We start from the raw sequence: 14,833 nt of genomic DNA on the forward strand, positions 1-14,833 counted from the left end.
TTATATTACAATGTCTTTTGGGGGACTTTTTCCTGGGAGTGACTTTGGTTATGTATTAAATTATTAAAGTAAGAGTAAAACACTGTATGAAGAGAAAATATGCTTACAATTTTGAGTAACAAATTGTCTTGTTTTATTTCACATTTAAAAATGTCATTAGAAAACTGTAAACTTATGAGCAAATTCCGACATTTTAAATACTATGAAAGGAAAGAACATAAATACAAATTTAAGAATAAAAAATACTTTTTTTGATCAAATTTCTCATTGTTAAACTGCATAAAACCAATATTTACTTCACCTCCAAATGGTACAACAGGCACAGAAAATTAGTAGGATAAAGCTTGTGTACAGACAAAAAGTCTCAGGTTAACGTAAACTTTAGATGTGTCTGTGCATTTTGGTAAAAACATGTTTATTCTTCATGTAGTGAAGTAACTAAAAATATCCAGAAATATTATTTAAGCAAGAGTAGCAGTATTGGTGACAATATTACTTAAGTAAAAGTAAAAAATACTCTGCAGTATTTTTTTTTTCAACTAAATGTGACTGAGTAAATGTAATAGAGTCACAGCCTATTTCAATTCACATACAACACAATATTCACTAAATAAAAAAAAAAATCATTCTTGAGTTAAAATATATTCCACGCACTATTAAATAACATTACCAAACATTTTGTTTTGTAACGTTAGCTCTGTAGGGTCAGTTGCGAAATTTTTGTTTTGTCTTATTAACTACATCCGGGTCACCCGCTCTGCTTCCTGTCGAGCTGTGTTTCGTAAACCTCTAACTTAGACAGGAGGTAAGTCCGGCGGATTGTTTTTGTTGGTTATTGTTGACCCTTGCAGCAGATTAGATATCTGCCTCTGATAGCTAAACGGTGAATTAACCAGTTAGCACTGACGTGTGTGAAATTAGCATGTAGCTCCGTGGATCCGTTGCTTTAATTCCACTGCAAGGTTAACCGCTAAGCTAACTAAAGTTAGCATGTAGCACTGAGGTCAGTTTGACCAACACAATCCCTGTTTATCAATACCTTGCTTTATTTAATAAATATATTTATAATTATGTCATTTTAATTGTAACACAACTTTGATCACAACTTCTCTTCCCATTTAAGTTGTTGTTTTGGATGTAAAGGTTAACGTGATGTAACCACCAATAAGTGTCTTATTTTTGTGGATGTTACTTTGAGATTCTAATTACGACACAATATGCTTCTATTTAATTTAATAAAACAAGTATCTGAGCTAAATAGAATATATATTTTACTTATAATTTTATTTTCCCGGGTTCAAAATAATTTTTCAGTTTTAATTTTTTGTTTCAAAAATAAAAACATTGATCCAGTACAGAAAAACAGCTCTCAATTGACTTAAAACCTTTCTTTTTTTTTTGAAAGAAACGGTCATAAATGTACTGAATTACAAATATATTTGACAACTCTACACCTGTACAGCATACTTAAATACACTAAAAGCATCACAGGTTTGATCAATGATGCAAAAGCAACACAGCTTGCTTCTTTTGTGGTATATTAGCCAATTTTTCGTAAATTTTTCCCAATATTTTGATTAGGTCAACCACATAGGTTGCATATAAAGAGAGTGGTAAAGCAATTGAAGCCAAAAAAGAAACTTAGAAAGACATTCAGACAGTCTGGAGAACTACTGACAAAGACCAATTTAAAAGATTTCAACATAGTTTTACATTTTGTAGATTTGCAACCTTTGCAGTTTGTCCAGGAGGTTCTGCAAGATAAGTTTGTTTACATTCAGTAATGGTTTGTGTACAAACAACATGGGGCAATTATTGGATCCTAAATGTGTAATAACTACATATATCTCATAAATTTGTTGGATGTTTTATTTTAACACCGTATTTTCACTTGTCACGTGAAGTACACTTCAATCTTCACATGTTTCTGTTCTAGCAGACATTTTTGACAAGAAGAGCTGTGTGTTATGAAAAATATTTGTCCAATAACTTATTTTTTTCATTTTCAGATGAATTTTTTTTATTATTATTATTTCTGTCTTCTTGAATTAAAATAACTTGAGAGCTCTGATGCTGAAGTTTTAAAGCTGGTTCTCTTTGTGTTTTCTGCTGGAAGGATGCTGTCTTTGTCTCGTTCGCTGGTGGGTGCCGTGGCCCGCGCTCCGGCCGCAATCAGCCAAGGAGGCGTGACCACTCTCTGTCGATTCAACAGCACTGCGCAGGTACATTGTCTGTTTTTAATAGAATCGCTAAATAGTTTAACTTTCAAGAAGCATACACAAAAAAAATATGTTTTTATTTAACCAGAGTGCTCCAAAGAAAACTACATTTGGCCCTCTGGCAGACGACGATAGAATTTTCACAAATCTTTATGGCCGTCATGACTGGAGGTAACATGACTTTTGCTTAATACAGAGTATCAGTGCACTCGGGCAATTAAAATGATTTTAAAAAAGGAATAATTTTCAATATTTACCTGCTTTTTGCTTCCCGGTAGGCTAAACGGGGCACTGAAACGTGGCGACTGGTACAAAACCAAGGAGATCCTTTTGAAGGGGGTCGACTGGATTCTCAATGAGATCAAGGTTTCTGGTCTGCGGGGGAGAGGCGGAGCCGGGTTCCCTACTGGCATGAAGTGGAGTTTCATGAACAAACCCAGCGACGGCCGGTCAGTGCAGAGACCCTGGCAGATTTGCCTCTGATCTCCTCATTATATTTTGTTTTAAAACCTTCAATAATATAGAAATGGAGTCAAGAAACTAATTATTATATCGGTAATTTCCAGATTGGCTTTGGGTTTTAATAGAAGTGGAAGAAGAAAAAAAATACATGACAGATAAATATTTGTTTCCTTTTTTAGTTTTGCTTTAATTAAAGTAGGTACAGTGATTCTTTTTTTGGATTAACTGATTAACAACTAGATAGTAAATGGAGTTTTTTATTATTTTTTTATGGCAGTTGAACCAGGTGAAGCGAAAACAATGCCACTTAAGCAGTTTTGGGTAGAACATGCTTACATGTTCTTTTTTCTCTTTAATGCGAAATGTACGGTATATATTTTTGTACAGTTTTGGCTTAATTACTGTTCATACTGTGCTGTTCTTTCAGTAAAATTGCCTTTTTTGGGTAACATGAGATTAATTGATTACAAAATTTGTTGATAATTTTCATAATCAATTAAATCATAATTTGTCTGCTTACTTGTTTCAATCATGATCAAGACTTTATTCACAGTTCCATTGTCTAAATGTTAGTTAGGTTCAGTTTTCTTTCCTCAAATACAGAGAGAAATATTTTTTTAAAATGTTCCCTTGTATTTAGTATTGAATCAATCATTGATTTCCTCAATAGCTGAAATGAAAACAAAGAATTTCATAAATGTCTATCAGTTAGTTAATCTATTAACTTCTCCTCTGGATAGTTTGGTTCTTCTGCTCACAGTCATGTTGAGTTCAGTTTGATCTCCATAATTGTTGCTGTTTTTCCTTCATAACTTGACCCAGTTTTGTGTCTGTGTTTTAGGCCAAAGTATCTGGTGGTGAATGCGGACGAGGGAGAGCCTGGAACCTGCAAGGACAGAGAGATCATGAGGAACGACCCGCACAAGCTGGTGGAGGGCTGCCTGATCGCGGGCCGGGCCATGGGGGCTCGTGCTGCTTACATCTACATCAGAGGAGAGTTTTACAACGAGTCGTCCAACCTGCAGGTGAATGCGTGCACACTGATGGTGTGACAGAGTTTATTACACAACTGTTGTGTAATGTAGAAAGCATTAATTTAAAAATATGTATAAAACTATTGGTAACTTTCTAAATAATAAATGGTCAAATTTTCAAAAGGAAAGTGGCAAAAGGACATATAAACATTTCAGTATTGACATAACTCAACAAATACAGCTAAGGAAAAAATTAACTACTGCATTGAACCCCATTGAAAGCCGAAATATTGATTTCTGAGCTCTTCCTGAGTTAAAACATAAGTATTGTTGTTTGTAACTTAAATAAACTTGTTATCTTTGCATTACTTGAGGTCTGAAGGCACTACATCATTAGGTCATTTCTCATTTTCTGCAAATAAATACTAAATATTTGCTTGGACTTTCAGAGACACGTTGTCAGAAGCTCTTAGATTGAAAGAATAATGTTCATTTTACTCAAGTATTACCTATTAAGCGTAAAATCATGTTTAGTGGTTTCTTAGTTTTTTCCAGAGCTGTATGGAAGTGATTCTTCACAAATGGCTGTCGTCTTTTAAACTAATTTTCCCTGTTTCTACCAAATTTCAGAAATAAACTGTTTTTTTAGTTGTGGGACTTGATTAAAAAAATTTATTAAATACATTTTTATTGAAAACTATGTATTGACAAATGAAGCAATATTTTTTAATTAAAGAAATTTTGAAAAATTGGAAAATTATGAACTGGAAGTTCTTTCCGTCACAATGCTTTGCTGCTAGTGAAACTGCTTCCAATAAATAAAGTCAATTTTCAAAAATTACTCTTCAGTGTGGCAAGAAAAGCCACTTTGTTGTTCGTCGCTGCTGTTTGTAGTTGGGATTGTGCGTCAGATTTACAGGCGCACTGGAAATGTGAATACAAAAACAGAAAACAATTTTAATTTTAACACGTTAAAATCTTTGCAACAAGTGAATCAAAAATGAACCCATCTTTCTCTTTCAGGTGGCCATCAACGAGGCGTATGCTGCTGGGCTGATTGGAAAGAACGCCTGCGGCTCTGGTTACGACTTCGATGTGTTTGTGATGCGTGGGGCCGGCGCGTACATCTGTGGAGAGGAAACCGCCCTCATAGAGTCCCTGGAGGGGAAGCAGGGGAAGCCGCGTCTCAAGCCTCCGTTCCCTGCAGATGTTGGTGAGTTCAGGCAGCAAACAACATCCGTACATCCCAGTGGGTTCCTCCTGGCAACTCGCATGTTTTCTCCTCTCGTTGAAGGTGTGTTTGGTTGCCCGACGACCGTCGCCAACGTGGAGACGGTGTCCGTGGCGCCCGCCATCTGTCGCCGTGGAGGGTCGTGGTTCTTGGGCTTCGGCCGGGAGAGAAACTCTGGCACAAAACTGTTCAACATCTCGGGTCACGTGAACCACCCCTGCACTGTGGAGGAGGAGATGTCCATCCCTCTGAAGGAGCTCATCGAGAGACACGCAGGTACGCATCAACATGGCGGCTTTCATTCTTACATTTGGGTGAAAACATCCATATGTGTTTCCTGCATGTTTTATGCATGCAGGATGTGTGTATAAGAACATACATCCTGCATGTATGTTTTTATACATACATCCAGCATTTGATTTCAGCATGTTAAAGGTCTGACTCTGGAAAAAAATTAAGATTTTATTCCTTTAATTACACTGTCTAGATGTCATTCAGTCCTAGGTGTTGCTATCTCTCTTCTGTCATTCCCTTCATTTTTGTACAGCTGCAACCAATGATTATTTTAGTAAATTATTACTGCATGCCACACTTCTCAGATTTCTATTTCTGCTCTGTGGTGCTCTGTCACACACAATCCTCTTAAATACATTGAAGTTAAATACATAGATTATTCTGATAAATTTGATTTTAAAAATTGGGACATTGGCTCTTTTTTGTGTCCTTCTTTTAATGTATGTGTCCTTTCACTGCTGTTATCTTTCCTTTTTTCTTTTAACTTGCCCTGTTTTTTCTTTATTTTATTTTCTGTGCCTTTTCCTCCTTCCTTCTTTTTTTGTATCATTCCTTTCTTTCTTGTTTCTTCTTTCTGTTTCGTCTGTTGTTTCTTCCTTCATTCAGTCCATTTATTTGCAGCCTCCATATTTAAAATGGCGATTAACATCAATATTTTCTATTTCTTGTTGAACATACATTCGTAATTGAAAACCAGAGGTAGGTAGAGTAACCAAAAATTTGACCCAAGTTAAAGTAGAGCTAAAAAAACATATTTTTACTCAAGTAAAAATAAAAAATAGAGATTACACAAGTAAGAATGAAAAAGTACTGAGTAATTGATCAAAACATTAATCATTTAAAAATTACATCAATTGGACCAAAATCTAAAATTGTGTGGACATTTTGGTATTTTAAGAACCAGAATGAAAGTAATGCATGTAAACAAAATTATTTTAAAACAACAGTTTTCCTAAATTTTTAATATAAAACATTAATAAAATCTGCAGGTGTGTGTCTTTGTCTCGTGAATTTTTGGTTAAAACAAACCAGTATTTTACTTATGTAAGAGAAGTGATAATTCATCTTAAAATAAATCAAGTGAAAGTAAAAAAGTACGGAGTTGTAAAAATACTCCTAAAAGTACATATTTTCCTTAAAAGTTATGCAAGTAAACTGAGTAAATGTAACCAGTTACTACCCCAATCTGCTGAAAACTCCAAAAAAGTGTTTTGGGAGATTTTTTGTATAAAAAAACAGGGAGGAGTCTTTCCTGTATGTGCATTTTTAAATCTGTTTATTTTGAAGTGTAATTAAGTAGAAAGGTCACAAAGAGATGACCTAAATCCATCTGCCATGTTCTCCTTCAGTACAAGGGTCATAATGTCAAAGATTAGGACGGCTTAACATAAGCGACTACATTTTTTTTCCCCTAACTTAATTGAAAGCAACATCTGTGCGTTAGGTGGCGTTCGTGGAGGCTGGGATAACCTGCTGGCTGTAATCCCTGGAGGATCCTCAACTCCCCTCATCCCCAAGAACGTCTGTGAAGAGGTGCTGATGGATTTCGACGGCCTCATTCAAGCCCAGACCGGCCTTGGCACGGCCGCTCTAATCGTCATGGACAAATCTGTGAGTCCGTCGCCTCTGCAGAGCGACCAAACGCCGGTAGCATTGGTCATTGGTTCATTAGTGTTGCTTTTGCAGACTGACATCATCAGAGCCATCGCCCGACTGATTGAGTTTTATAAACATGAGAGTTGTGGCCAGTGCACACCATGCAGGGAGGGTAAATGTTTCTGATTAAGTTTTTTTTTTTTTGGAAGGATTTATTTTCATAAACAATAAAATAATATGTTTTGTTTTGGATCCACTGGTTGATTTCTGCAGGAGTGGACTGGATGAATAAGATGATGTGGCGTTTTGTCCGCGGCGATGCACGGCCGGCGGAGATCGATATGATCTGGGAGCTCAGCAAGCAGATCGAGGGACACACCATCTGCGCGCTGGGTGACGGTGCAGCGTGGCCCGTACAGGTAAAGACATACCAGAGAAGAGAAATCATTCCAACAGGTTGGAATGCCCTGTTCTTGGCATTCCAACCCACTGGACTGGTCAAAATCCAGTGACTGAGGAAACTGGGTTTTACCTCAGTCAGAGTATGAAATAATGTGTGATTTATTTATTTTATTCACTCATATGTGTCTGTACTTGTTATGGATGCTAGATGATATTTTGGGCTGAGAGGTTTTTCCTGAAATTTGACCAATCCTTGTTTGTAATTGACAATTTGTGCCACTAGATGTCACTAATTCCCTCCCACAGTAACAAATAATGCTTTTGATTTTTTTTTTCTACATTATGTTCTGTCATAATCTCTTCAGTTCTGAAGTTATTTATCACTTTGACTTGATATTGTATATTGAAGTGATATTGCTCATAAATAGTCTCTTTTTTTTGTGTTTTTAGGGATTAATCCGGCACTTCAGGCCTGTAATGGAAAGCCGAATCGCTGAATACCAGCAGCAGCAGAAACAAGCTGTGGCTTAAATCTCGTTCTCAACTTTTTGATTTCTTTATTCTGCCTCTAAATGCCCTTAACCTTATGTCTGTGAGAAATATTTAAACTAAAGATGATATACTGTCTTTTTGCCTCATCAGGAAGCTTCAATTCACACTTCTGTCGTATTCGGTGAAAATACCAATAAAGATCTATTACCTGAACTATTGATTGATTTTAAGTGTTGAATTGTTTGGGGGGAGTTTTTGTATTACTTTAGAATTTTGGTATGTGGAAAAGAAAACTGATTCTGAGATGTTAATGTCCTTTATTTCAGTCTTATAGAGTAGATTTATCCACATGAAAATACTTTAAATATTGCAACCCATGTTAATAATTCACAAAACTGAAGACTAGTAGAAGTTTTAAAGTAAAAACTGTCTGATTTATGAAAGAAATAGTAACTAAATTTGGAGCATATCTATTCTGGGTTCATACAAAAACTGTGAAAGAGTTGATTTAAAGAAAATCTTTAAATTTGAAAAATATGAGCAGAACATTTTGGATCTGTAAAGATGGTTTGTGGGGAATTATAACCACAATATTAAGTTATTTTCTGTTTGAGCAAAGATATTAGGTCTTCGCCTTTGACACAGTTTTGGATCAAAATTGATTTTCAGTGTTTTATTCAGAACTTAAAAGAGGAGCTGGTTCAACAAGGTAGGAGCCGATGAAAGATATGGCTCATTTATTTAGATAGATTCGAAACTGCAAATACACCTACCAGTGTGAGAGACACAGTTTGTCAGGATCGTTTGTGTCTTTAGAATAAGATGGTAAGTTTTCTACATTTAGTTGAAAAACAATCACAAACTTCAATGTATTTAAGAGGATTGTGTGTGACAGAGCACCATAGAGCATAAATAGAAATCTGAGAAGTGTGGCATGCAGCTTTTCTCATCCCCTTCTTTTCAATAAAATCTGGAAAACAATTGCTTCCAAATATCTAACTAGTAAATCGATTCCATCTGTGTAGTATGAATACAGCTTTTCTAATTCTCAATAGTCAACTAGCATCAAGGTCAATGTTGAGGAGAATTACAAAGAAACCGGAGAGATTTTTTGGGGGGAAAAAATTACTTTTAGGACTAATTTTACTCTTTTACTTGAGTAATTTTATTGTCAAGTATTTCTACTCTCACTGTGAACAACTTCGCTAAATGAAGAACAAGTTTGCTTTCACCAAAGAAATAATCAGATACAGACACAAGCCTGCAGTTTTTTGTCAAATTTTCTAAGTTTTATATTGAGAGATTTTTACTTTTACCTGATTCTATTTTGTAATTTTATTTATATGAATTACTTTCATTTTGAGCTTTAACAGATCAATATTCCCACATATTTTTATATTTTAGTCTAATGTAATTTTTAAAATATAACATAATTGATGTTTTATCAATTATTTCTACTATCTTCTACTTATTAAAATGTTACTAAGTACTTTAGGAGCCTTTCTACTAAATACTTATGTCACTCTTAATTTCTTTAATTTTCTACTTTTTATTTTTACTTCAGTAAAAATTAGCTGTAGTAGCTTTACTCTTCAATATAATTTTTCCTGTATTTCAGTGCCGTATAATATCTACGGCGCTGCTCTTGCTTTGTAGTGGCGAACTCTAATCTCGCGAGATGTTCTATTCCTACGTCACGTGACGGGGACTAAACAACGGCTTCGTTTCCGTGGACGCTGCAGTTAGCGCTAAAGCAAGTTTGGATTTGTTTTATGTGAAAGATCGATCATTTAATCATCGCATGAATTATACAACGGGCATATAAAATGTTTTTTTTAATTCAATTATTTGTTTAAGTTGAAACCAAACGGCGTAGCTCGTGCTGCCCTCCATCGTGGTGCAACGGTGGTCGTGATTTTACGACGTGTTCTATTTATCGCAATCATGGATGCTAAAGAGTTCACACCCCAGTATTTTAGAGATATAACGCAGTTATCGCCTGTTTATCTGTCCCTTTTAAATAATGTTTCGTATTTACGTTGTTTTTAATGACGATTTTGTGCTCGTCTTACAGTTGGATGTGGTGAAAGCGTCGAGATGGAAATGAAAATAGAGAAAGTGGTTGTTGGAAATGAAATGAAGTCCTCTGCTGCAGAGACCAAGTCTGACCCGGTGGGCGGCCCGGACTACTGTAAGCTGATATTTACTGTACTGTTACTACAGAGAACGTGAAAAGTCACAAGTCTTCTCTGTCTTCTTTGTGAGCTTTTAGATTATCACATAATGTTGGGACATTTTAGGCTGAATTAGCAACCTTCATTGATCTTGTTATTCAAAATGTGGAGATTTCTCTGTAAAGGTTCATGAGTATTGACCTGTGACACCTAAGGTTCTTCTCCACAGTTCAGTGTTTACCCTGTTGATGTTTATATTTTATTTTATTTATTGAGTTATTCTTAAATTTAGAAGAGGTGGTTGAAACATATTATTTGGTATGTTGTGGAAAGTTCAGACCATGCATTTGAGCAAACTAGTTGAGTTAATCATTCTTTATTTGTGAAACCAATGAAGAAAAGATAAAAGGAAGAATTTTAATCTGGGTAAATACTTTTAATAAACACGTTACTAAACATGAACTACTTTTTAAGTCTGTCGTCTGCACTACAGATCACCATGAGAGTCTGCAGTGTTTCCATTGCCTGATAACTTTCAAAGACCTCAAATCCAAGGAGAGACACATCAAGAGGAACCATCGGGACGAGTACAAGCGTCATCTGCAGCAGGTTTGAGACATTTTTAAAAGTGAAAAATGTCTCAAAAATATTTCAGCAAACTAATCCATATAAAATAAAATTGAAAAATATCATAATTTATCAAAACTTCTACCCCAATAAAGAATTATTCTAAAAATTAGCATTAGTATCAAATTATCTTCAGTGAAATTTAGGTGCAAAAATTTTTTTTTTAAATTGTTGGTATAGTACTGTTATAAAAAACTTGTAAGGATTATTTTATTTATAAATAGGCCTGAGTAGGCATTATAATTCTGCAGTCCAAAATTTAGGCAGACTTTTACCTACATTTGTATGTAGGTAAACAAATATGTTAATTTATTTCAGTAATTGAACTGAAAAGGTGAAAATCTTAAATAGATCCTTTACACATGAAGTGATTTATTTAAAACATTTGTTTCTGTAAATTTTGATAAATGGACTTATAGTTATTGAAACCCCAGAATTAACTTGGTCACAAAAATAAGAGACTAATTTAAAAAATAAATTTTTGTACAGAAATATGACTTAATGGTTTAGATATTTCGAGTAAGGACTGGAGACCTGTCTAGTAGAACATTCACTGTTGCAAAAATGGCAACTTTGTCGCTAAATTTAGTGATTTTTCAGTAGGGACTTTTGCTTCAAAAAAGTAAGTAGCAACAATTGCAGCGAGTTTCTTCTGTGTTTTAGCATTTAGATTGCAGTGTGTGAGTAAGTCCAGCCTACTGTTAGGGGTGTGAATGGTGAAGGAACTAAATATGTAATGTACTCTGATTACTTTGCTCTTTCCTATTGTGTTGACAAGTACAGAGTTATACAGCTTCTCAAAACTAAAACTGCTCTTTTCTTTGAACTGCCAACAAAAGAACAGAAAAAAAGTAACTTTGTAATTTAATCACGGATGGGTAAAGCTGCAGCTGTCCCTGCTCTGCATCGCAAAAGCTGTAAACATTATTCAAAATTTACCACGTTGCTTAATGTTTTTTTTTTTTTTTTTTTGCTTTGTTTTGTTTTTTTGCACTAAAATAAATCATTGCATTTGATTCACAGCCTCAGTCACTGATTCACCTCCTCCAATGTCTGTGCCTCAGATAACTGTTGTTTGGTTAATTTTGATAAAATGCAAGACTGATTTATGTAGTGTAAATTCAGGTAAAGGATTTATTTTACATAAACATATTTAGAGTAATTTTAATCACTTTTTTTTTCTTGCCAACTTTGACATTCTCTTCTTCTACTCCCCGTAAAATATGCAACTTAGGCAGTGATGTCATCTACTGACTTTTAGGACAGCCCATAGGTTTATTTCTTGACAATAGTGAGACCATTGTTGACATCTTCTACAAAGAGGCCCAGGAAGCTGGCTGTTCAGTGCTGTATCCAAACATAATGTTAAAAAATTAAGTAGAAGGAAAAACTATGGTTGGAAAAGTAATAGAGTATTACAAGGCGGTAATACTCAGTGTTTAGGTTAAACAAGCTGTGTTAGTCTGTTACAGCAAACTATTGAACATTAATTCAGAAAGGATTGGGTGTCTAATGCTTAATATTAATTTGTTGCCTATGTTTAAGCATCAGTCTGTCTCCATTTGTCCATGCATGTATACTTTAGTTTCATGTACTATAATTAAAGCCTGACCACAGTACACATGTATGCCACAAATAAATAGTGAAACTTGAGAAATAACAGACGGAGTATTGATAAAATTTGAGTCTGAAACAGGAAGGATTTCCATTTTTTCAAATTATTTTCTTTTTGCAGAATAATACGCTGTTCATGTGCTACAAGTGCAACAGCTCTTTCTCCACAACCGCAGAGCTCAGCCAGCACCAACCCACACATTTCACTGAAGAAAAGCCATTTTCCTGCTCCCTCTGTCAGGACAGATTCAGCACGTTTACCGAGGTTGGAAAGCTGATTCTTCTAATGTTTTACGTGTTCGCCAGCTGTGCTGATCATTTGTTTGTCTTACAGCTGAACCAACACAGACGGAAGGATTGCGGGCAGCGGCGTTTCCTTTGCGTTGACTGCGGCGCCAGGTTCCCCGTTCCTTTTCGACTCCGCAAACATCGCATCGCATTGCATCCCGAGAAAGAGGCTGCAACTGAAGACATCGACATGTTTCAGTGCTGTAAATGTGGCGTTGTTTTCCAGACAGAAGACGAGCTCCTGCAGCATCAGGAGGAAACCGCTGACTGCGATCTTGAGGAGTCACGAGGCAAAAAGCGGGCTTGTGAACCTACGCCCGCTTCCCAAGAGGCGGAAGTTGATAAGAAAGTCAAGCAAGAAGACATTGCAAAAGAATACCGTGACTCGACTTCATCTGTGGAGTGTAAAATTCCCTGTCCTGAAGACGACTGCAATTGGATGTTTGCCACAGTTGAAGCCTTGCGAGCTCACAAAAAAGACCTGCATCACCATCGTCCTCTGAAAGCTCTGAGCTCTGATTACTCCTGCCTTACTTGCGGGAAGAGCTTTGGAAGAGAAAGTGCTCTAAAGGCTCATCAAACCTCCCATATTAAGACAGAGAAGGCTGTTGAAAAGAGATGATACAGAAGGAGAAAACTTCCTCCTTTGGTGTCGCATCATCAGGTCATTCATGTTGCTTGGTGAAGGATTTCAGCATGATATTTTAGAATAAGTTTATGAAGCAGAATTATCCACCACATTGCCAATTGTTTCAGGAATGTTATTTATTTTTTCCTTTTAACCTGGGTTTGTACAAGTACTTGAAATCTTTGAAAATGCTTGAATTTCAATTATGTGAAGGTTTCCCCCTGAAAACTTGCTAAGCCTGGTGGTTGGGCTCTAGGACAGTCATTCATCCAGCATCCCATCGTGCTTTTGAGTTTAAAAAATGTTTAAACTTGACAATAAATTTGAAAGCATCACTTGATGTGTTATTAAAAGACTGGAAGATTAATATCTGAACACCAACTATAAAATCTTAAAAAATCTAAACATTTTAAAAACACTTAAACATAAGCAATGCTTAGCCTAGTGGGGGCACAAACAAAGCCTGGTGGCCCACCATTCTTATAATACATTGGGGGAAACCCTGAAGGGTTTTCAAGGTTCGGAAAGTGCTTCGTTTCTGTAAAAAAAATTTAAAAACCCTTAAAAGTGCTTAAGATTCTATTCGCAATTTTGTAATAAACATTTCAGAGAAAAGACTCCTTAACTGAAAGTCAAGTGATTATTTATGTCGTGTCTCAGCATTTAATTTGGGCAAACCAATGTGTTCAATGTAATAAATAATTGTTACTCATAATGGCTCAATAATTGAAATAAATTTTTGATTTTGTTTGTGTTAAAATTCTTGAAATTGGGGGATTTATTTTCTTAAATTTGTGTTTTGTTCTCAGACCAATCAGATGTCTGAGAAAGACTTTTCAAAACAAAATTTTGTGAGTTAAATTTATTTTGTCCCTTACATAAAGGATACTATCACAAAACATTACTCGTAACAGTAATAAATGATGCCATATAATAGTGAATTGGAACTGTCTTTTATTCATTTGTATTGTTTAGTTGGAAAAGTTTGAAAGCTTATCTTGAAAATGCCTGAAAAGTGCTTGAATTTTATTGTTGGAAAAGTGTATGAAACCTGTTTAACAAAATATCCTACACTGAAAACCTGCCCTTCTGTGTGTAAATAATCAGGATTTATTTTTACAAAGTAACAATCTGACAAAAATCATTGTTCATGTTGCCTTTGTTTTATCCTAAAAGTTTAATATTGATAGTGAAATAGCAAAGTGATTCTTCTTTGGGTTGTGGGAAATACTTTGTAGTTTAGTACTTGATTTTAGCAAAATGTGTAAACGTGGCATTGGCACTGTATCTCATAACATAACCATAATAAAATATATTAAAAAAAAAACTGCTCAATTTATAGAACTCTGCACTGGCAAGTGTTTTTTTTTTTGTCTTTCTGTTTCTGCATCAAAGTAATTGGTGTTTGCCTTAATGTCAGTTAATTCCTTATGATGCAAACTATTTAGCGAAGCACACCACTCCTTTTTGAAACTAGGCATGATACCATGGGCATGGTGCAATTTGGCTTGTGGGCTTATTTTCTTTAAGTATGGCATAAGACACCAATTTTAGTTTCATGAGCTCGCCAGGTCATCGCTACTGTCTTCCCAGTAGATTTACAACCAAATTTGTGTTTTGTTTATTTTTATTACGTAATGGCTTCTTTCTCAATGAAGGTCCTTATTTGAGCTCTTATTGGTACAGAACGTATTTCACTCATTCCAGCGTCTTTACAAAGTCTGTTCTTTTGTTTCTAGGTTGATTCACACATGTTGCACTTTAACATGTTCAAACCTTAAAGACCCAACCTTAATTAATAGCATGGTGGCTTGACATTCCTATGGTTTCCA

General features: G+C 35.4%; 2 protein-coding genes across 3 annotated transcripts; both read left to right on the forward strand.

Annotated features, from left to right (window-relative positions):
* Positions 1 to 732: 732 nt before the first annotated feature.
* ndufv1 (NADH:ubiquinone oxidoreductase core subunit V1) lies at positions 733 to 7,888 on the forward strand. Its single transcript, XM_055054124.1, has 11 exons — positions 733 to 805; positions 2,117 to 2,222; positions 2,308 to 2,390; positions 2,498 to 2,668; positions 3,523 to 3,706; positions 4,679 to 4,868; positions 4,950 to 5,162; positions 6,625 to 6,791; positions 6,867 to 6,948; positions 7,050 to 7,195; positions 7,629 to 7,888. Exons 2-11 carry the CDS (start codon positions 2,118 to 2,120, stop codon positions 7,707 to 7,709), a joined length of 1,422 nt encoding a protein of 473 aa, XP_054910099.1. The 5' UTR covers positions 733 to 805; position 2,117; the 3' UTR covers positions 7,710 to 7,888.
* A 1,477-nt stretch (positions 7,889 to 9,365) lies between these two features.
* LOC129375190 (oocyte zinc finger protein XlCOF6-like) lies at positions 9,366 to 13,749 on the forward strand. Of its 2 annotated transcripts, XM_055054111.1 has the most exons (5): positions 9,366 to 9,423; positions 9,745 to 9,861; positions 10,338 to 10,453; positions 12,207 to 12,350; positions 12,420 to 13,749. In XM_055054111.1, exons 2-5 carry the CDS (start codon positions 9,768 to 9,770, stop codon positions 12,993 to 12,995), a joined length of 930 nt encoding a protein of 309 aa, XP_054910086.1. In that variant the 5' UTR covers positions 9,366 to 9,423; positions 9,745 to 9,767; the 3' UTR covers positions 12,996 to 13,749. The 2 variants fall into 2 exon arrangements, with proteins under 2 accessions (XP_054910086.1, XP_054910085.1); XM_055054110.1 differs by lacking the exon at positions 9,366 to 9,423 and having other exon boundaries at positions 9,430 to 9,861.
* Positions 13,750 to 14,833: the final 1,084 nt, after the last annotated feature.

This window comes from Poeciliopsis prolifica, unplaced genomic scaffold, assembly GCF_027474105.1.
Source record: "Poeciliopsis prolifica strain line A6 unplaced genomic scaffold, Auburn_PproV2 SCAFFOLD038, whole genome shotgun sequence".
NCBI lineage: Eukaryota > Metazoa > Chordata > Actinopteri > Cyprinodontiformes > Poeciliidae > Poeciliopsis > Poeciliopsis prolifica.

Coding starts and splice junctions, on each gene's coding strand:
- ndufv1 (XM_055054124.1), top strand. CDS start 2,118: ATGCTGTCTTTGTCTCGTTCGCTGGTGGGTGCCGTGGCCCGCGCTCCG. Junction 5,163..6,624: donor GCTCATCGAGAGACACGCAG/GTACGCATCAAC, acceptor TCTGTGCGTTAG/GTGGCGTTCGTGGAGGCTGG. Junction 7,196..7,628: donor GTGCAGCGTGGCCCGTACAG/GTAAAGACATAC, acceptor TTGTGTTTTTAG/GGATTAATCCGGCACTTCAG.
- LOC129375190 (XM_055054111.1), top strand. CDS start 9,768: ATGGAAATGAAAATAGAGAAAGTGGTTGTTGGAAATGAAATGAAGTCC. Junction 9,862..10,337: donor GGTGGGCGGCCCGGACTACT/GTAAGCTGATAT, acceptor TCTGCACTACAG/ATCACCATGAGAGTCTGCAG. Junction 10,454..12,206: donor ACAAGCGTCATCTGCAGCAG/GTTTGAGACATT, acceptor TTCTTTTTGCAG/AATAATACGCTGTTCATGTG.